At 43.1% G+C, this 23466-nt stretch overlaps 1 protein-coding gene across 2 annotated transcripts in view; it reads left to right on the plus strand.

Moving 5' to 3' along the window:
* Window positions 1–23466, plus strand: part of LOC147024067 (neuropilin and tolloid-like protein 1) — a 110475-nt gene that overhangs the window by 40205 nt on the left and 46804 nt on the right. For both annotated transcript variants that reach the window (XM_085890239.1, XM_085890241.1), the window contains exons 3-4: window positions 11905–11964; window positions 22061–22177. In XM_085890239.1, the coding sequence (XP_085746365.1) occupies window positions 11905–11964; window positions 22061–22177 (177 nt within the window). The remainder of the gene's footprint in view (window positions 1–11904; window positions 11965–22060; window positions 22178–23466) is intronic.

The raw sequence follows: 23466 nt of genomic DNA on the forward strand, positions 1-23466 counted from the left end.
CACTTCAGCATTGCAGACAGGTCGGTGGTCTCTGTCTTCTACCACCTCCTTTCTGGTCTTGCACTCTCTGGTTCTTTCAGTGCTTTGTCACCCCCCCCTTCAGGTTGCTGCAAGTCACACATCAACCCCCTTCTGCTGAAACGACCTAAATCCAGGATCACTGCTCACCTCCACTCATTCATTCCTCTCCCCCCCCCCTCACCTGTCAAACCAACTTGCCCATTCTCTTCAATCTCATTATTCCTTCCAGGTCTTCAAGACAGCTGTTCACCAACAACTCTGATCATCCATAATCCAAAACCATGATATTATTTTATACTCTCGTTAAGGCCTGAGTCACATTTGGCATGGCGGCCGTAGGGTCTACAAAATCTACGGCCACTAGCAATTATACGGTGGACGCAGTATTTCCACGGTCACACAATGTAGCAGTCCCATATGTTTTTTTTGGGGGGGGAGCCGCACGGCGTATTTAGAAATTGTGGAGACCGAAAACGTGGGGGTGCCGTACGGTCTTTGATTTGATGTCGCACAGTGACCTCAGGGCGTTCCTGCGGCGGCCATAGAATTTTCAAGGCAGACGCAAGGTGCCCGCAAGGCAACCACAGGGGGGTCCCTAAGGCGAACGTGTGGCCAGACGGACGGTAACGAGTGGGTATATATACCAGTTATTTTCTAACTGAAATAAAAATATAACAGTTCGGAATATACCAGTATATATAACTGAATATACTATAACTATAATATATATATATATATATATATATATATATATATATATATATATATATATATATATATATATATATATATATATATATATATATATATATATATATATATATATATAACTGAATATACCAGTTCGGAGTAGAGGCAAACACCTATACTCCGATCTCTAGCGGTAGCGCACGGTGGAGTACGGTCGACGCAGACTGCCACGGAGGCCGTACGTAGGACGCACGGCGGGCGTAGGGGAACCATGCGTCGACCCTGCGTTGTCCGCAGGTAGTCACACAGACCGCAAGGCCACCGTACGTTGAACACAGGGACGCCTTAGGACTACCCTTCGGCGGCCGTGGAATAGTGCGGCTAATACTAATTTTTTGGGGGTTGGCAAAATTCATTTTTCATTAATGAGAGCCCACGGCAGCCGCACGAATAATGTAAGCCCACCGTACACCCTACGTACGGTCGACGTGGAACACATCTACATCACAGCTTGGCTTGTCGAATTGCTATGGCCAACGTAGAAATGAAAAAGTTATAACTCCGCGCTATAATTCCACGGCGACCCCTACGGCCTGTAAAAGATAGCCATACAGTGTAGGGCTACCCTGAGGCCACCTCAGAAACTCTGCGGCCACCGTACGTTTCTGTCAATTTAGGGGGAGGGTACGGCCGCCGTATCCTTGCCGTAGAGCAAATGTCACTTAAGCCTAACCCCCACCCCATTCCATTCCAAATTTCCAGTTTTCCCTCTTGAGAGTTCCCATCTGTATCCATCTTATCCACCCCATGCATCCTTTCCTGCCCCACATTTCTCCACACACTCATTATTTGTCCATGTCCCCGTCTTGGCCTTCGGCTCTGCTGTTGGTGTTCCAATCACCCCCCCCCCACCCCCTCAAGCTGCTGTTCCTTTTGTCCTGATCTGTTCAGTGTACGAGTACGAACTCTTCCACAAGCCATGACTATGTATACAAAAAAAAGAAGTTATGACCTTACATGAATAATGGAAATAGTGATTGGAAATCCATTTGCAGACATTAAATAAATGAGTTTATTTTTTTTTATTTATTTACAAATGTGCAGGCACTGTTCATTCTTTAGAGAATGTACATCATGGTGTGATTTTGAACTTACATCAAATAATTGAATCATTAAACTTGCAAGGCCTATATCAGTCTCTAATTCCCATGATTGGATAAAAGCAAGGTCTATTGCATCACTCTGTCGACAGCACACCGTTAAGAAGGCCAATTCGACTTCTGGGACTGTGCTGGGACCCATGCTCACAACACGATAATCATATTATGCAGTGGTAGGTTTTCCAAGTTGAAAAGAGAGAGATGTAATCCTTTCAGAGGAAGTCGAATCGAGCATGCCTTGGATAAAAAGGATAATTAAATCATTGGTCTTGAACAGTAAAGATCACTGGTTTCTGGTGGTTCTGTTTGTCTTCTGTTTCCCAGCCTTGGGAGTTTTATCCTCAGGTGAGACAATCCAACAGGTGTATATATATATATATATATATATATATATATATATATATATATATATATATATATATATATATATATATATATATATATATATATGTTGTTGTTCGTCTTTCGGCTGCTCTCGTTAGGGGTCGCCACAGCGGATCATCCGTTATGATCCGCATACTGACTTGGCACAGGTTTTACGCCGGATGCCCTTCCTGACGCAACCCTGGTCGCCTCTTACGACACAGGGATAAGGATTGGGTTTCACCATGATTCTGGGCTGCCCTACACCCTCTCATCGCGCGGCCCAGTGCAGGGCTCCCGTCCTCAAGCGATCCTCCAACCCAAGCCTCCGAGTAGCCGGATTACAGGTGCACGCCACTACGCCCAGTTCATATATATATATATTTATATATATATATATATATGTATATATATATATATATATATATATATATATATATATATATATATATATATATATATATATATATATATATATATACATATATATATATATATACATATATATATATATACATATATATATATATATATATATATATATATATATATACACGACAATCAAGAGTACATCAGTTTAAAAGAGCAATGATGACTGTGCTTGGGAATATTTTGGGGGCGTCAATACATATGCTCATGTCTGGGGGTCTAGAAGTCAGCTGTTACTGTATGTGGATGGGGACAATCTATCCAAGGGTTCTCCGAACACAACCCGAGTGCAAGGTGACCTCGGGGAAAAAATACAAGGAATCATTCCTTTGGTTTCCTGCACAATGCACCTTCAAAACTATTACAGAATGTTTACACTTGAAGACAGTTTATGCTTGCACTTTATTATATACAAGCAAATAAAACCTGTTGTTTTGCCAAAGGGTCAATATTGTGTGGGGGGAGGGGGGAGGAGAAAGAAGGAGGGAGACAGAGAGAGGAGGCAGGGAGGCAGATGATGAAGAAAGGGAAGTTCTGGGGGAGGTGGGGAGAGCGACACCTCACCAAACGTTGCTACTTACTGCGGGCGGGAGGGGTGAGAGAGAGGCATGCAGATGCAGTGAGAGAGCAACAAAGGTGTGGGAGGAGAGTGCTGCATTTTATAAGGAGGGGGGGAGCAACACAGGTGAGGGTGGAGGTGGGGTTAGCAAAGACAATGACACGTGACCCTTAATGACTGAACACGAAAAAAAAAAAAAACGTGTCAGAACAGCTGTACACACAACGACACAACAGAGTTTGGAAAGTAATCCGCCTGCACATCTGCAAAAAAATATTCCAGTCCCATAAAATTTGTGGGAAAATGAACCAAAATAAATCACTGAAAACATTGAAGTACCTCTCACGCACAACCTTATTATCCCATTAGACGTGAACATGGAAAACAAAGCATTGCAACAAGATATCACATTTAGGTGCAAAAAAAAAAAACAAACAGACAAGGCTTTGCTAATTGAGGTGTTAATACCAGTGATTTTGGATTAATGATGCAGAAATCAAGAAAATGACCAAATACCAAGACCTCAAGAATGAAGTGAAAAGATCCTGGAAACTGAAGAATGCTAAAGTTGCACCAATGATGATGAAGAACCTCATGGGAATGATGAAGAAGAACCTCACAGAGGTATTACAAACCATCCCAGGGAATATTACTACAAACGAACTACAGTTGGAAGCCGTCCTGGGCTCAGTAATGATCCGGAAGACAGCTCTCGGCACAAGACTTTGAAAACAGAAAACTTCACAACTTGGTCCGTGAATCGTGACCCCCTTACAGAAATGAAGGTGGATAATTTGAACCCACCCTGGGAGGACTCCATTCTACATTTTGAAACCCACATACATAGATACTAATCAACACACACACACACACACACACACACACACACACACACACACACACACACACACACACACACACACACACACACACACACACACACACGGAGATAGCAGACAACAGCAACTTGCAGGTACACACACACACACACACACACACGCACACTGCCTTTTCTTCATATATATTTGAATGGGAGAGCAAAATAACATTGAATGACATTCGTGGAAGGGTCAAGCTTTTGAATCAACTGAGAGTGGTGATGGACATTGTGAATTGTGTGAGCTGTGAATAGACACGTAGACCTGATGTAGTGATGGACACTTGATATTGTGAGCTCTGGAAAAACAAAGTTATGTTGTAATAATCGACAATTTGGATGTTGTGACCTGTGACTAGACACGTATCCCTGATTTTGTGCGAGACATGCGGAGACAATTATTTCACAGAGAGTGGTGGTGACAGTGACAAAATTCCTGGTCATTTGAAATTAGTTTCTTCAATAATGTGGACATGAGATGGGATATGGTAAGGGGGTGGGGATAGAGAATGGGGATGGATTGGGTGGGGAAAGTGGGGCAAGAAATCAATAGCATTACAAAAAAGAAATTCACGGAGTTTCATGTTTGTGATGATTTTGAAATTTACAATCAAACATTTAATAATTCCTCCCTTGCTCTTTCCTTAACATTGCCTTTAGGTTCATTGACAGCAGACTGTTGCTAGTTGTTTGAACCTTATGAGGAGACCTAAATCTGCAACCCCGCCGGTTTGTACTGTATGGTTGTCCTCCGCTCACAAGGTCCGGCAAATGACAATAAGACGAGGCCGAAATGCTTATAGTCATTACCTATCCATCAGTGGTAGGCACAGTAATACTTATTCATGTGTGCATTTTGAAGTGAAGAGCATCAAGAAATGGCAAACTGTGCTACCATGGACAACTTTCAAACATCATGATCAAAGGTCTGAAAAAGTGCATCGTCGTCATCATCATCATGCCCCTTCAGGTCAAGTGGCCCATAAGGCTGCAATGTGTACTCTCCAGTCTGCCCTGTTTCTGGCTATCGGACTGACGTCATCCCATGATCTCCATCCCATCTAATTTATTTCTTTTTCCACTGTTCTCCTTCAGGTTGTTCTAGGACAACCCATTTTCCTTCGTCCTTTGGGCTTCCATGACATTGCTGTCATACAGTTGTCATCTTTAATTATTTGCACATGTCCAATCAGTTTCCATCTCCTGGCCTTCACTTCATCACTGATCTTCATTACTTTGGTTCTTTTGAGTATTTCTTAGTTTGATATGATATATAGCCATCTGATTTTTAATATCCCACAAAGACATTTGAACATAGATGTGTCAAGTTTACAATTATCCCCTTCTTTATCTTCCAAGCCGCACATCCGAATAGTAATACCGATTTGACAAGTGAGTAAAAGTCTTAATTTAGTTATAAATATATAAATGCTTGAGCTCCATATTTGCTTGAGTTTCAAAATCCATGAAAGTCATGTATAGAGGTGCTTGCCACTCTGCTACCTGCTCAATTATGTTGCGCAAAAATAAATATTTGTTCAAATGTGCTTCTACCTCTTCTGAAGCCTGCTTGCTCATCCCTCAACTTGTTGTCAGCTCCATCTCTAATTCTGTCCATTAGCACTCTTCCAAAAGTTTACTGTGAACGGATGTTTAAGGATTTCCTCTCCAATTTACACATTTTGTAAGATCACCTTTCTTTGGTATTTTGACAATAAACTCCTGCTTCCACACTTTAGGTACTTTGTCTTTGTCCAAAATTGGTCTGAACAAGTTGTCAAGCCATTCCTCTGTTGTGTGTATGTACACTTTCAATAACTCAGCTGTAATTCCATCCTTTCCTCCAGATTTACCATTCTTCATTTTCTTTATTGCCGTTTTAATTTCTGTTTTTACCTGCAATATGCCGCAGGTCTACAAAGACCTCTGCATAGTTGTTGTTCCTGCCGTTGTGGTGGTGGTTCTTGTTGGGGGTCAATTTTTGAAATGTGTACCCATTGGTCGGACAGCTGTCAGACCACACCCACTTTGGTCGCTTGACTTGACCAACCATGGCACCCAGACAAAATAATATGGCTGCCATCTTGGTTTTCTGGTGGGCCGAGCACATCAGGCTTGTCGGCCTCTGCTGATTATACACTGCCTGGGTTTGTTGCGTCAGATTTCCATTGCCTTTGTTTGGGTCAAGTGTTATTCACGATGAGGGACTCCCAAAAATGTAACTGCAAGTCGAATAAAAATTATTAGTAAGGTTTAATCAAGCCCATCAGCACGCATGGTATGCGCCTCCCTAAAACCGTTTCTGTGGTAATTTTGAACATCATCATCCGATTTCCAATGCCTTTGTCACTCACGATGCGGTCCGCATGCGTCTTTTGTTCACTCTTCCACAACCGAGTAAAATGTGCTTCACCCATGATTAAAACTGTACCACCACTTGGCGAAAGTCGTCCGCTAAATTGACGTGTTCTTTTTGAAAGTTTTCCACATGAACTTTTGAGTACAATTAATTTGTTCTACGTAAAATAAATGCACAGTATAAACTAAAAGCGTGAACGAGAGGTCACCACTTCTGCACGTAATTTGTTTACGCATAGTTAAAAAAAAAAAACGTAATGGTCGGGGATGAGAGTGGGTGTGTGTATGTTTAAACATTACAGAGCATGATTGAGGAGGGGAGGGGTTGGGGAGAGTGTTTTCAGTGGTGTTATGTTATGCTATTAACCAATGAGTATTTTGTTTGCCTTCATGGTCACAGTTTTTGCATTCACATCTTACATTTCGATGTCGCGACATCGCCAGATATGCCCCCTCCAACATTATTACATCATTATACATACTGTTGCGGGCCAGGGGTCTGGGTAAGAAGACCACTGGCAAGGGAAGCTATCTCAGGTTCCCACCAGACTCCCCGGAATCGCAGGCCGTCGCACATCGATAACAATGTGACGCGGCGGGTCGCTAACCGACTGTGAACGTCAATAACTCAACCACGTGATCTTGGGTCCTCTGTCTAAGGTTTATCCGGTTACCTAATTACCGGGTGACATGCCCTCGTATGCCTTGTTCAAACCGGATCACCTTACCGGACCGGATGCAGCCAGGCGACACTGCCAAGGACGTACTGGCTAAAAGGAACAGATCGTTGGTAATAAAGTCTGGGCTAGGCTAGGATACGGACCATATTGGATCAATGAAAGAAAAGACAAAAACGAGCTGGGAACATTTCTGCAAAAGGATTTATTACAAGCAGGTGAGGAAAAATATGTGGCACATTGAAGGTAGTTTATTGTTGTGTGGAAGTAGAGATAGCAAGAAATGTGAGGTGTGACAATAAAAGAAGCGACTTACAAAAGCAGACTTATCCCGATATATATTCTGCAAGCTTGACTGAAGTGAGGACAGGCGCCATGACACACACACACACACACACACACACACACACACACACACACACACACACACACACACACACACACACACACACACACACACACACACACACAGATGAAGAAGAGATAATGAGCAAAAAGAAGAGGAGATGAGGCTAACGGTCTCATAATACCTTGCACGATTGACTGACCGTGCCACCCAGTACGTTTTTGGGCGGATGCTATGCTGAACGATCCCTCCTTGATAATTCACGTGCCATCTCCTGCTTGGATATCCAGAAAAGGGGCGCGACCGTCAGGCGTGAGGGAGGGACTTTGGGTGTGGAGCCAGCAGCAAGTGGGTGGAGAAGGCGGAGTTGAGAGTGAGTGGGTGGAGTGGCAGACAGGATCAGGTGAGTGGATGGAGCCAGTGATAAGGCAGTGAAGAAGGCGGAGTCAGCAGCGAGTGGGCGGAGAAGGGCGGAGTCAGCAGGCGAATGCAGAAATCGATCCCTCGACAGAGAGAGAGGAAGCGCAGGATGAACAGGAGCCCAGACGGCCTCATGACCCGTCCTTTATAGACCCTGGAGTGCAGGGTGGGGCGCCACCCCAAAGCGGTGTCGTCACCCGAACCGGGTGCTCTGATTGGGCCCCAGCCACCACATGGCCCGGCTGCCATGACCGGAAGTGGCCTCACTGTAGAACCGGCTAGCCATAGCTGAGCTACGGAAGTGTCTCGCTCCGTACCCCATGATATGAATCGCCATGCACCGAACTCCCGGGCTGTACCCCGGCGATCGGCCGAGGGTCGCGTCAGCCCCGCATGCCCGCCCGGGCACCCCCGGCGACCCGTGGTTAGCGCTGGTCAATGTGCTTGCTTTGTCCATACGCCATGCGGCCCCAGCAATCCGGGTCGTACAGCATGCCTCTGCTTGGTAGCAGCTGTATTGAGGCGGGGGTCTGGGAGGATGTCTGCTGTCCACGGGAGACATTTGTGACCATTGTGGTGAGCGAAGATCAACGGTAAGACGTTATTGTAACCCCATGCGCAGACCCGAATGAAGAGATGCGCTATACATGCTCCGTACAATGCACGCAGGTCTGTTATTGTACATGTGGTTATTTATTACGAGGCTGCGCCCGTGTCTGCCATCGTGCTCATGGTTATATATCACAGGAGGTGGTGTGCGCAGTGCCGACCCTGATCTGTGTCATAAATTGAAGGAAAGGATTGGAAATAATTATTAAATGTAGATTTGGGTTGAAAAGAGTATAGATACAAGTATGAGATGGAGATTTGGATTTAAAAGAGTATATATATATATATATATATATATATATATATATATATATATATATATATATATATATATATATATATATATAATTATTAAATGCGGGTGTTGAAAAGAATGCGCCGTGTGCGTCCTGTACGGCAGGGGCGAGGTTGTTTGTTTGCTTTTTCAAAGACACATTCATATAGTGTAGGGTGTGGCTGCAGGTTTTACAGGCGGCCGTCTTAGTGCAGTGCCTGCTTTGATTTATTTTACGAAGAAGAGGAAAAGAGTAGGAATGAAGATCGAGATATAATCAGACCAATGAGATCAACACAACGCACTTGTCCTGTTTGACCCATTAGACATGAGGGAAAGGTCTAACTGTACCTATAATAATGAAATAACTGTATGATGGATGCGATTGCCATGGAGGGATGCAGTTTCCAGAACCGAAACAATACTTTTACCAAATTTGATTTAAATCCCTGAACCCAGAGTCAAAATATTAAATAATTCTGGCTGTCAGACCGTGTGTCCGATCAGGTTGAAATTTAAAAGATATAATTCCGCATGAATATTAGGTCATAACTGTGAAGTTTCACATCGATTGATGAAGAGGTTCAACAGAAAGAGTTTTTAAGATTTTTCGTTCAATCCAATGTGGCTGCCAGATCATGTGACCTATGAATTATTCATGAACACCCTGGTATCCCCAAGGCTTGGGGACCATGTGGGTGAAGTTTGACATCATAGGTGGAGAACTTTTTGTTCCTCATTGGATATGTGTTCATTGCTGTAAAGTTGCCTCGATTTGTTCAGCCGTTTTAGAGATTTTTGAAGGTTTTTATGTTAAAAACAACATCGCTGCCAAACCCCATGATTGATGACATCATCACCTCTCCCCCCAATACAATTTAGCCTTTGATGACGTTCAAAAATTTTCATACTGATTGGATAGTGTTTGACGTTTGCAATTATGACATCATCATGAAGACATTAAAATCTTTGGAAAAATAATAAATCACACTCGTTTCCCATGGGGAGTATTTAACATGTGCCAAGTTTCAGTTTTTCCATGGTGAGGTTTCAGAGATACAGAGAGCCAAAGTTTTTCCTTTCTTCCAATATGGCTGCCACAAACAGATAAAGACAGACAGACAGAAAGACAAACATGGCTCCTTTTATAATATAGATTAGATTTTTGCGTATGTACGTGAGAAATGTTTGAGGTCACGCGCCCGCTCACCTCCATGAAGCACCATGTCACACGTGAGACATTTCTCTATTCTGCATTGAAACTGACATACCTAGCATTGTTCTTGTCCAAAAAATAATTTTTGAGATCGTTTACACACATTTTTGTTGAATATTAGATACGAGAAACACCAACTCCCTAGGTTGGGGGGGGGGGGGTAGGAGGTGGTCAAGGGGAATTATTTTGAGCTCATGATGTCACCCATCACGAAGACCCTCGGAGATAATTTTATAATGCCTTCAACAGCTAGGATGAGGGAGTTGAGAGAAAAAGAGGCGGAAAACAATATATATATATATATATATATATATATATATATATATATATATATATATATATATATATATATATATATATATATATATATATATATATATATATGTTGTGTCACAGGTTGTGACCACAGTGCAGTCATTCTTGTTGATACATGAGTTGTGCCAATTTCTTCAATAACAGGATTGCACACCTCTTCTGTCAATAGGATCTTGAGGTATTGGTCCATTTAAGATTTCCTCAAACTATTCTCTCCACATTTCATTCCTGACTGTTTGTTTTATTGGTAGATTTCAGGTCTCATATTTAACTGCATTCACAGTTTAGCTTCTTTCATTGCCGAGGGTTTTTGTAACCACGTATAGCTCTTTCATCCTCCCATTACCCGCTGCTTCTTCAAGCTGTCATAGCAAGGTCATCTGCCCATTTTTCTCAAATTGTCTTTTTTCATCGCTTTCTTAACTTTACCCTTATTCCTGTATTCTGTTTTCAGGTTCTGTTTGATTCTAGTTGACTTTGCCCGTTTCACATTGCTCCTCAACCTTCTTCTCTCCTCAACTAGCTCCCAAGACTCCTTACTGATCTATGCTTTTTGACCCCTCTTTTTGTAACGCGGCACTTTTGACGTTTCATTTTATGCTTTCTCAAAATTCTGCCATTTTCTCTCCACTATGTCCTCCATTTCCTCATAATGTTGCACCATGTTCAGAAAAAGTGCACAATGATTTAATGCCTGGTCTAAAATGCCAAAGCATTACATTGTACAGCAAATGCATTGCCTACTCCCTGCTTGTGATTGCCTATGATGGCTCGGACACACAAAGAAACATGCAGACAGAGACAAAGACAGAAAGAGTGGCCTCGTGAATCGCAGAGGCTTGGGTTCAAATTTGGTTGAAGGCAAGGCAATATTGAGGATTGAACACTGACTTATCCAAAAGGGAACCAGAGCTGGTTTAAGAATGATGAGGTTGCTACCAGATTGGCAGTATAAAATAAAAATGATTTGCAATGTCTGCAATGAAGACGATTACAATAATTTCAAGTGTTGTGATGATTTGTAACTGTGCTTGTGACTGGTATATCAACCCCATAATTATAACTATAAGGCAACACCAATGATGACTGATCACATAAACTATGATTTCTCTATTCTAGGGATAAGGAATCTGATTGGGGGGCTTGTTTAAGGCCTACCACTTACTGTGCCAATTGTAGACTATCAAGTATCCATGATGCAAGATGGTGAAACCTGCACAAGATCCATATGTGGAAGTTTAAATTTTTGAACACAACACCATGTCAAACTTCTAATGGTCATATAGAACATGATATATCTTACATTCGCATGATTGCCGACGAGACAGCCGGCTTAACCTCCCCGCTGAAGGAGGAATGTATGTTGCACAATGAATGAATCACAAATTAATGGCACTTTGGAGTGAACTTCAAATGTGCAGGTACCGTTTGCCTTTAGTATAGACAGCACATTATATGAAGAGCAGGAGAGATCGAGAGGTTCAAATTATTTCAAACCTCAGTCGAGTTGCTCACAGAATAATTAATAAAACATTCACCTTGAACTTTCCTCTCAAACAGAATGATGAATGCATCTTCATTTATTTCCAGTTGACGATGGATCCAGGCCTTTGCTGTTGAGTTTCCTCTACCTGGTGTTGATGAAGGCGGGTAAGTGATATGTTGCTCTTGTTGTTGGCTAATACATATTTACCCTCAATGGAGCCCATATTGAACAAAATGCTCAGCTCACTTGTATCCTCGGAAGAAAATGTCCAAAATGCCTTCAAGTTGTCCTATAACAGACAAAATCCCTTTCCTGTGTCAACATGTTTTCCAATTAACTCGGCTGCAGTGTGCCGGTCCTGGCAGTAAAGCAGCACTAAATCACCTGGACCAATTTGTGGTGTACCAGTTAACCATGAACAAGCATCCGTCACGAAGACAAAGACCCATCCTTGGAGCTCATGCAGAGAAAGCACCGACATCGATGATTACAATGCACTAAACTCATAACTCATGCTCCTACTCCCAGACCTTTAATGAGAATAGCAATGAAATAACAACACCACCGATAATAATAAAAACAAGGAGCTGATATACTCGAGGCCCCCTGCCTTTTGGGTGGTATAGTATGAGGAATAGATCTGTGCAAAATGAAAGCCAAATCTTGAGCGGTTTTTGAAATATCACGTGCACAAGCCGAGTTACTGAGATGGTTGCCATGGCAACACAATTCAGCCAATCACAGCCGTGATATAATCGGGTTGAGATAATGTCACGAGGAAGAGATATCTGCAATATCAAAGCTAAATCTTCAACGGTTTTTGAAATATCACGTATACAAAAGTATATGGATGGATGGTCGGTCGGTCAGACAGAGCTCATTGTAATGTTCCCCGTCTGCGATATTATCGGAGGGTTTGGGGACAACTAGAGTGGCACCAAGTAGATGATGCAGTGAAGCAGTGCCCGTGTAGGTTAAAGCATGAATTTGGAATTTGGCCAGTATGTCGGGGATAGCGACCATACTCTGCGAGAAAGATACCACAAAGGGGTCATTAATGTCCACCAACTAATTCTGGAAGATGCAGCGCCCATTTTAATATCCATCTGAGGGACGGCACACACATTAATTAAACATTAATGCCTGTGAAACACTGGCAAGACAATTGATAGCTGGGTTGAGAGTCGACCACAAGATAGACAGCTTAGAGCAAGTGTGTTTATCTCTCTGGCATCCTGCCGTGGAGTGGGTATGCATTGCTTTGTAGGCACTGAAAACATGTTTCAATTCTCTCTTGAACTCGTAGTTCGTTTTACTCATTCTAATCCTCCGATTTATTTTGCCTTCCAAACTCTGAGGATTTTCCCACGGAGAACCGAGCCGTAGTCGCCACACGCACTGCTCACGCCACGGGAGCTTTCACCTGCTTTAAAATTACTTTTGTTGCACTCAATGAAGTTACAATTCGGGCATATTCCTTAATCTTTTCATCACTCAATGTAATTGTTGGAACAGGAGAAAAAGTTCAGTTTAATGCTTTGGCAATTTCACATGTTCTTGTGTAATTATGGGGAAGGTGGAAGGATAGATAGCCTTCCTTAAATAAATACAGTTTACACCCTTGGCTGTAAGAATTGATTATTTCTTAACATTTTCAGATTTTACTCCAGATTTCAACAATTATTTAGTCCACAAGATCCAATCCTCAAATCTGAAATCATATTTTGATCATACACTTTAATTAGTCCGTAGGAGTAGATAGCGTTTCCAAGGCTAGGCATTTTTACTGGGCTGAATCAAAATGGTGGCTAAGACCCCTGCGAGGTGAAGTCCGGCTGACCTTCATGATGGTAAGCCGTTAATTATATTCAATATGGGCATTTCAGTTTCCCAAACACACAATTTTCACTCATGCACTCCCTTGGAGTTCTTCTTGCTTATGGCTGCTTGGCTGCCGGGTAGCTATCAGTTTGTTGGGGGCACGGCTGTGCCTCTATACCAGTATACTGGTTCTCATTTTGCCGACCTCAGAAGGATGACAGGCTAGTCAACCCCACCTGGTGTTAATTCAGCAGCCAACGGGGCTCAAACTCAGGACCCCAAGATCCAAAGCCAGCCGTCCTTGTCACGAAGCCAACACCAAGCTCGAGAGAGAGGGGGGTGGGGGAGGAGAGTTAGAGAGAATATTGTTACATTTGTGGGTGGGGGTTAGATATTCCCATTGAGAAAATGGGAATGTATAGAGTGGCATGGTCCAGGTGCAAGTAGATAGTCATCACAATGTACAAGTATGGAAATGTCAGCTTAAGAATTGTCCTGTTTGCATGTGCCATAAAGGGGGTGATGTGGACAAATAATTGTCCCGTTTCATTTTTACCTCATTGTAAATAATTATTTATTTGTTGTAGCTACTTCCACCCACCCTTCTTGGTCTCCTCACGATTACATCATCCCTGGTTGTTTTTATTTTGTGTGGTTCAAGAAATAAACCCATTGTTTTGAATTGTTTTTAAGGTTTCTTGCGCGTCTCCTCCCGACCCGCACGCGCGTTGTCCGCCATAATTCGGAACGTCTCCTCAGGAGTTGAGCCCCTCAGGACTTTAACTTCCCACCGCAACAAGCTTATCATTAGTTGAGCCATCGATGCTACAATACGACACACTTTATAAACACACACACACACACACACACACACACACACACACACACACACACACACACACACCGATCGGTGTCCGTTTATCGGCATCAGTTGATTTGAGTTGGTGTGATTACTCACTACAGTATGTTCTGTCTGCAACCCAAAAACCTTGCGAAGCTTTCACCCTCGTTTTGGGGGAATTTCAATAAACAAATTATAAAAAGTGACATTTATAGACGGTTCAGGAAAATGTAAATAAACATTAATCTCTATAAACAGCTGCCAGTCATGTTTATGGGGAGGAAAAAATTATTTGGCTACAATTTGGAAAACACGTCAAGACAAACAGCTCAGAAACTGGGTGTTATCAAATATATTTTTCTTTGAAGCACACAAACATAAACCAAATAACGTTTCTAAAGCATACTGTCTGGCTCATATTATTAAGAACCAACTGCTTTAGAAACAGCCCTGAGGACAAAAGAAAACGCGATCACTCATATGATGCTGAGGTTAAAAGTTAAAACCTCCTGTACCTGTACATGTGTCTCCATCCTCACCGTACCAAGGTAATGTGTTACCTGAACATTAATTATTGATCTCAAATGTTCCAGGTGTACCCGACTCCATGAAGGCATCAGTTTTAAATGTTTCTTCACATTAAAAAAGTAATGGTTGGTTTCCCGCTAAGCTTGTTAAATCACCGGGTGAGTGGCCTTCGCTCCTGCGTAGCAAACACAGCCTGTTACAAGTTCCGTACAAAGTTCTGCATGGATAAAGCACACAAAAATAGGAGAACCACAAAGGCTTACCTTTAAATATGGAATTCAAGTGAAAAAAATTCACAAAACTCAATTAAAAAACATATCAATTAACAGAGAACACAGAATGTTGATCGATGCTTTTCACAGCTCAGAACCAACGTGGAGGAACTCCGAACACGAGGTCGATGGAGGGGGTTTTTTTTCGTTTTACTTTGGGGTTGGGGGGGGGGGTTAATATGTTTCAATGTCAAAGTGATGGGGAGATAGTGAAAGCAGATCACACAAAACGGTTAAACAAAAGGGATGTCGTCTAAAAATGAAATTGCACAACATTTTAAGCCGGCGAGGCACCACAGGCCCAATAGTCAGTTGAAGTGAATGTTTTTTTGGTTTTTTTATTCAACATGTGTCTATGTCAAAGTGATGGGTAGATAATGAAAGCAGATCAGACAAAGAGGTTAAACAAAGCAATGTTGTCTGAAAATGAAATTGCAGAACATAATTGTCTAGAAATGAAATTACCACATATAAAGCTTTTATCCGCAGCATGATGGAGTACTGCTCTCCCCTCTGAGTTGGTACTCCTGCCTCACACCTAGCTCGGCTGCACACTGTGGAAACCAATACTTTAGAATCATTTGGATTTCCCACAATGAAGCCGAATCTTTGGGTCTCACCCTCTCACTGCAGGCAGGTCGGTGGTCTTTATGTCTTCTACAATCTCCTCTCCAGCCTTGTCCCACCTGCTCTGTCTGTACTCTGTCCCCCCCACCCCACCCCTACATTTCCTCAGGGCACTCAAGGTCCGCCAGCAACCCCCTTCTCGTGAAACTACCAAAATCAAGAATCACTGCTCACCTTTACCCTTTTATTCCTCTTTTTTTCCACCTATAGAACAAACTCCCACACTCTCTTAAACACCACTCTTCCCTCAAGGTCTTCGAAATAGCTGTTCACCACCATCTCATATCTTCGCCCATCCAAAACCATCATCTTTGCTACCCCTGTTAATCCACCTTCTTCAAATTCCCTGGAGTGTCCATCTTGTTTACCCCGTCTCTCTCCCTTCCACAAATCTCCTATGGTCTCTGTTCCCTACTGTTTTGTGCTTCCCTCTCCTGCCCCTCGTCTCCTTCTCCCTTTGTTATATTGTTTCGGCCTGCAACACACCAAGCTAACACACGATCAACCCGCTTTCATTTTGGGATTGTAACCATCAGAAACATATACATATACATAATGAAGAAGGGAAGAAAGAGAGAGAAACCAAGTAGGCCAGCACAATGGTGAAGGAGTCGGCATCCAGGGAGCTGGAGGGTGCAGTTCGTGTAAAAGATGGTGGTGACCGGATGGCATGCATTTGGAATTCCAGCCAGTCCCAAGGTCCTAAAACCGTCAGAAGAGGAGAGACTCAGACATTGTGCATGTGAGCAGCACCATATACTCCAGTACCAAACTCGAGGCAAGATCAGGGATCCAGAACTGGAGGAGCTGCAGCAAAAGTTTGAGCAAGCAGAGCATTCAATGGGGCCCACCTCACTGTAGGCCCCAATGCAAGCCCCAGGCAGGCACCAACAGTAGGCCCCAAGCAGGCCCAACAGTAGGCCCCAGGCAGGCCCAGGCAGGGCCCAACAGTAGGCCCCAGGCAGGCACCAACAGTAAGCCCCAACAGTCAGCCCCAACAGTAGGCCCCAGGCAGGCCCAGGCAGGGCCCAAGAGTAGGCTCCAGGCAGGGCCCAACAGTAAGCCCAGGCAGGGCCCAACAGTAGGCCCCAGGCAGGGCCAAACAGTAGGCCCCAGGCAGGGCCCAACAGTAGGCCTCAACAGTAGGCCCCAGGCAGGCCCAACAGTAGGCTCCAGGCAGGGCCCCAAAAGTAGGCCCCAATAGTAGGCCCCAGGCAGGCCCCAACAGTAGACCCCAACAGCCAACAGTAGGCCCCAATGTAGTCTGCAAGGTGGAGATACTGCAATAAGGTTTTGACCAAACAACCATCTGAGAAAGATACTGCAGATGGAAACTCCAACGCGAAAGACACTCAGGAATGAGCCCACCTCAAAATGGCTACCCTCTCCTCCTCTGCATCAACTTCCTGGTTCCCTCCTTGTCCCTCCTCCTTCCTCCATTTGTTTTTTGGCATAGTCAGAGCCATGAGGCTCTGTAACCGCCATGCGCCCAAACTCAAGGTTACAACCAAAACCGGAAAATATATTGATAAAATGGAAGTAAAGAATAGAAAGTGAGAAAAAAACAAGGACAAATGTGTCCAAGAGCCACGTCATAAAGGTTTTGGAAGAAGAAGAAGAAGAAGAAGAAGAAGAAGAAGAAGAAGAAGAAGAAGCAGAAGAAGCAGAAGAAGCAGAAGAAGCAGAAGAAGCAGAAGAAGCAGAAGAAGCAGAAGAAGAAGAAGAAGAAGAAGAAGAAGAAGAAGAAGAAGAAGAAGAAGAAGAAGAAGAAGAAGAAGAAGAAGAAGAAGAAGAAGAAGAAGAAGAAGAAGAAGAAGAAGAAGAAGAAGAAGAAGAAGAAGAAGAAGAAGAAGAAGAAGAAGAAGAAGAAGAAGAAGAAGAAGAAGAAGAAGAAGAAGAAGAAGAAGAAGAAGAAGAAGAAGAAGAAGAAGAAGAAGAAGAAGAAGAAGAAGAAGAAGAAGAAGAAGAAGAAGAAGAAGAAGAAGAAGAAGAAGAAGAAGAAGAAGAAGAAGAAGAAGAAGAAGAAGAAGAAGAAGAAGAAGAAGAAGAAGAAGAAGAAGAAGAAGAAGAAGAAGAAGAAGAAGAAGAAGAAGAAGAAGAAGAAGAAGAAGAAGAAGAAGAAGAAGAAGAAGAAGAAGAAGAAGAAGAAGAAGCAGAAGAAGCAGAAGAAGCAGAAGAAGAAGAAGAAGAAGAAGAAGAAGAAGAAGAAGAAGAAGAAGAAGAAGAAGAAGAAGAAGAAGAAGAAGAAGAAGAACAACAACAACAACGCGGAGCTCTCTTAGAGCCAGCGTTCACAACACGACGCGGCTAAAAAGTAATAACTTTATACTGTCCACCCCATTTCCGTTTTGAATTCCCAGACAAATTTATAGAATCGAGGGTACATCCGGCTGGGTTAACAAAGTGTATCCGGTACGCTTACTCGGAGAATACATTGAAGGATGTAACCGGTAATCTGAAATTGATTAGGGCTTTTAAACCAGGTTTCTTAAATAACGAATGGATAATATCCAGTGTGGATGTAAGATCGCTGATGAATTTAGTAAGCTCCGACACATGAGTGCTGCACTTCGTGTTAATCGTTGGAAGATTTACATGAATCAGCAAGGGAATCCTGGGACTGCCTGGAGCCTGCCCCTCTGCGTTGATGGGTCGATTGGCTGAATATTTTGTTAATCCTTTTGAAAGTAAACTCCTCCCAGCTCCGATGTTTAAAGGCTGCAGTGGAGATGATATGTATTTTTTCGGATCTGCTCCTTGCTTGAGCTGCACCATTTACTGCTTCAGTGATGAAGCCAATGAATCCCTCTTTAGTAGAATTTGTGACCACGTCGGATGTTGCTCTCTCGGTTTGGCATTCTGCGTCTTTCATCTCAGTCTGGACTCCCACTGATTTGGTGAGGACATTAACTGGGCACTCAATTTTGGACGTGCTCTCAACCGCTTTTACTAGAGTCACAGTTTTTCCAATTTTGGGGACCATCCGGACAGCCTCAGCGTACGACAGCTTCTCCTGTGTCTTCACCTGTTGGATCTGGGCAGCTCTCCGGAATTCAAGACATCGTCTGAAGGCTGTGCTGTGGTCACCACCACAGTTGGCACAAAACATTTCTTCATGAGTGCAGCTTCTGTATTTGTGCTCTCCATTACATCTGCTGCAGCATTGTTTGCCTCTCCAGGGTGGAGCAGTATAACCGAACTTTTGGCATTTGTAGCATCTTAAGGGAGGTGGAATGTTTTCCTGTACAGTGAAGGCTTGATAGCCCAAATAAAATTTCGGGGGAAGGACTGGGGTGTCAAAAGACAGAACCACCAAAGTGGTATTGACTTTGACCCCATCCCTGACTGTGGTGAGACAGCGGGCATCAACAACTCCTACCTCCGCTAAATGACTCGTGATATCATCAATTTCAATGGAGGGATCAATCCCGTAAATGACTCCTCAACTCTCCCTCAGGCTCCGAGGAATATGACACAATACACGGACCCCGCCAAAATACTGGGCTATCATAACCTTCTCCCGTTGGTCGCCTGATTTACACTTCATGAAGAGACCTCCAGATCTGAGCTTTTTGGCATGAGACACATCCCCAAATTCTTCGTTAACCAGTGTAGCCATTTTTATAGGGTTGTCAGGGCATAGGGATGTAACGCCGTCAAAAACCGAAACTATAACTATAAGTTTGTGATAGTACTCTTCAGGGTTAGAGGGGACCTTAACCACTCTGGGGGGTTCCGACCCCTTGGAACTCTCCCGCCGTGGTCTGCGGTTAACCTAATTCGATTAACCCTCCTTGATGAACCCCCATCATCATCACTAGAAATGTTGATCATCCTTGATCACCTCCTCCCGGCACCCCGGAAGATTAAGATGGCCAATTGAGTAAAGACTCGATTGTAATATCGGCTTAATAGGATACAGAATACCGGAAAAAGCCGATGCACCCTCGATATTAAAAACGTCCTGTAATAGCGTCGGACCAAACTACCCCAGACCATGCCTGCCGACTGTCTCTTCCTCACAGTCTTACATCCCGTCCTTGTCCCACAACCAATCACAGGCTTTATAGCCATGGGCTGAGCCATTGGTTTAACACGAGGTGGGGGGGGTTATCATACATGCGGAAATGAAATATGCCACAGACACTGGTATCTCCAGGCGTTTATAAACCATTCAAAGGAATGAAAATTAGTGAAGAAAGCGAAAAAAACATTTTGAGCACTTTATCCTTAATAAATCGTTGTGGCCTGTTCCAACATAGCCAAGCTGTGGCCGAATACCATGTAGGACCCCTTTAATTATAAAGCCGGCCTTCACCTGCGCTGCGGCAATTAAAGTAATTGAATGAATTTGTTCAAATAATGACTTTATCCACGAAATAGTTGCTGTATAATGTAGAACAACCCTGGAGACATTGCAAAGTTTAATCGCCGGTGAAATAAACTTTGCAGATCATCCGCCCGTTGCCTGCTCGTCTGAACACGAGTCACATGGTACATGGGCCCGCGGTCCGCGTAAACATTATAACGATTTTCGAACGTCCTGTAATGGCTAAAACGTCCATACAGTCAGCTGTAATATACCCATCACAACAATGTTGGCATGTCCGTAACCAGTGAGGGCGGTGGAGGAGCATTGCAGGGTCGTCAGAAAAACACCGTGTGTATGTTTCAAAATTCAGGAGAGACACCTTGACACCAGTATCCAGGAGCATTGAGAAACATCCAGGATCCAGGAGCATGTCTCAAAGTTTGACGAAGTCGATAGAACAGTTAGGATTTTGGCCGGTGGAGGGTGCGAGGTCTGTGGCTGAGCGGTTGTTCAAGTTGAGGTGAGGCTGACACCAACTGGCAAATTGGTTAAATTTTCTGCAATCTCTATACTGCTTGCCCCAGGCAGAGCAATTAGTCGCTCTGGACTCATGCCTGATGGACCCACAGTTGCTACAATGCAGTATAGACCGTGCGGGGTGCTGCTGCATATGTTGTACTGCGAGCTCTGTACCGTCGTGTGAGAGTTTGCCGAATTCCCTGAACTGTAGAGTGTGTAGCTGTAACAGGTGAGAATGCTGTGGTAAGTTTTTGTGGACTGTGGTGAGCTGCTTCCACTTGACTAGCTATCTTTATGGCTTGAGTCAAGGTCTCTCCCTCACTTGGTGTACTCGATGTTTTCTCAATCAGGTGATCTCTAATCATCTCATCGTGCAGTATTCCAAATTTACAAGGAAACGCTAATTCTCTCAATGTAGACACGTATTGGAGAATTGACTCACCGAGTCGCTGGCCCTGTTGTCAGAATTTGAACCGTCCAATGAGGGCACTCAAAGTGCCTCTGAAATGCAAAGCAAGCATGGCGGTGGCTTCAATGTAGGTGTGCGCAGAGCCCCATGTCAAGAAAATGCAATGACCCTCCGTGCCCAGACAGTGTATGAGCAAAGCAGGTCTCTGTGAATCGGCCACATCTTGCAGATCCATTGCAAGCAGGTAGGTGTGAAAGGACGTCAACCACCTGGACCAAGGAATGGGCGGTTCACCAGGTAGAGCCATAAAGGGAAGGGAGCCGGTGTGGTAATCGAAAATTCCATCATCCTTGTCACCAATGTGATGTTGCTCAACAGATGCTAAACAATGTGAACCATTGCAAGGCACAAGTTCGTTTATTCCGCAGCACGGAACGTTAACATATCTCTGACTCTGTGAAGATGGCATCTCCTCCCTCACGTCCACATTGCCACCTCCTCTCCATCATCATCATCATCATCATCATCCCCTTTCAAGCAATTCAACAACAACATTATTTGAAAGAACTTAACACCAAACAAAAAAACGCGACAGTATGTACATCGGGTTATTTTTAACATGAAATAAGCAAAACCAAGAAACGAATGAAACAGGGTGGGTTAAAAAGGTTCATCTTCTTCATTTTAGGTCCGGTATCGGCTCGAGTGTGCGTTAAAGCAAACTAATTTTTATTATTCTTATCCCAGTTGCTTTTATTGATTTGTAGTCTCCAAAATACATCAGTGAATGAAAATTGCTTTTCCTTTTATTATGCCGAACACAGTAGACCCAAACACTGTGGGTTATAGGGTTTCTTCTTCTTCATTATGAACTGGTCGGGGACATGTATTGCAAAGCAATTCTCGCTCTTGTTTTGTATGTCATTGGCAGAGGCTGAGGACTTGGAGTGTGGGAAATGGGTACGAAGGGCCAACGGAGGGTATTTCTCATCTCCTGACTACCCTTTAACCTACCCTCCTGGAAAGAATTGTGTTTACATCCTCGAGGGTGAGTCTGTCGATAGGTAATGAATTTATTTATCACTGTCATTTCCACATTGTCAAATATATTCACGACTAGAAAGCATCTCAAAATGCAAAGCCATCCGCATCAGTTTGGTACTCAAACTCAACTTGATGAAAACGAGTTTAAATTTTACATTTTACCAATTTGTATTCTGCACAATCTCATTATAAAGGTTTGTTGAAGATTTGATGACAAAAGCTCAATTGGTAAAAAACGTTACGGGCTGGACAGACACACTGGAGCTCAAAGGTAAATAAATAAATAAACACGGAAGTGATTTTCAAAAAGCGGGCCGTCTCACACTTGACGTACTGCAGCGAGGCTAATAAGGGTTATTTATAATTACTATGACTTTGGCCTTCACATTTTGACCCAATTTTTTTATTATTATCTTCCCCATATTGTCATATGGTCAAAAAAAAATTATAAGTTGATCTCCCCCGCCCGCTTCCTTTTTTTGTTATTACCCTCGCCAAAGGAGAGGGTATTGCGTTTGGGTCCGTTTGTCTGTCTGTTTGTCCGCACAGAACTTCCGTGCTTTTCTCTGCAACCGCTTGTTGGATTGATACGAATTTTTCACCATTGGTGCAACCACTCATGTCAAATGTTTTATTGACAATTATGACATCATAGGTCAAGTGGTGTGGTAACCATGTTGGAAAACGAAAAAACTTTCGACCTCTGTATCTCTGAAACTGCACCAAGGAAAAAATTGATATTTGGCACATAGCAAGTACTCATGAAAAATAAGTGTGAATTTTTATGATGTCATAGATGCCTTTGTTATGATGTCATAATTGCATTTGTAGAACGCTACATCTGATCAGTATGAAATTTTTTGAGGGTCATTAGGGATAAAATGGTTTACGGAAAATAATTTGGCATCATCATCGGCCACGTGATTCGGCAGTCATATTGTTTTTGTTTTTTTTAATCCTTCAAAAGCCTTGTTCTCTGAAGTAGCTGAATATATCTAGGCAAAACTTTACAAGTATGACTGCCTACCCATGAGGAACAAAAGGTTCACAAATGTGATGTCATCGGTCACATGGTTTGGCAGCCATATTGTATTTACCCGAGAACCTATAAAAATCTTCTTCTCCAGAACGGCTGGACAAATCGAGGGGAAACTTCACTCAAATGTTTCCCACGCCTTGGGTGTACAAGTTTAAGGATTAATTGATAGATCACATGATTTGGCAACCATATTTGATTGAAGAAAAATATTAATAATGTTTTCTCTGGAACCATTTAATCAATTGCCGTGAAAC

Source organism: Eptatretus burgeri, chromosome 7 (genome assembly GCF_056783735.1).
Source record: "Eptatretus burgeri isolate ZD-2024b chromosome 7, Ebu_testis_v1, whole genome shotgun sequence".
NCBI lineage: Eukaryota > Metazoa > Chordata > Myxini > Myxiniformes > Myxinidae > Eptatretus > Eptatretus burgeri.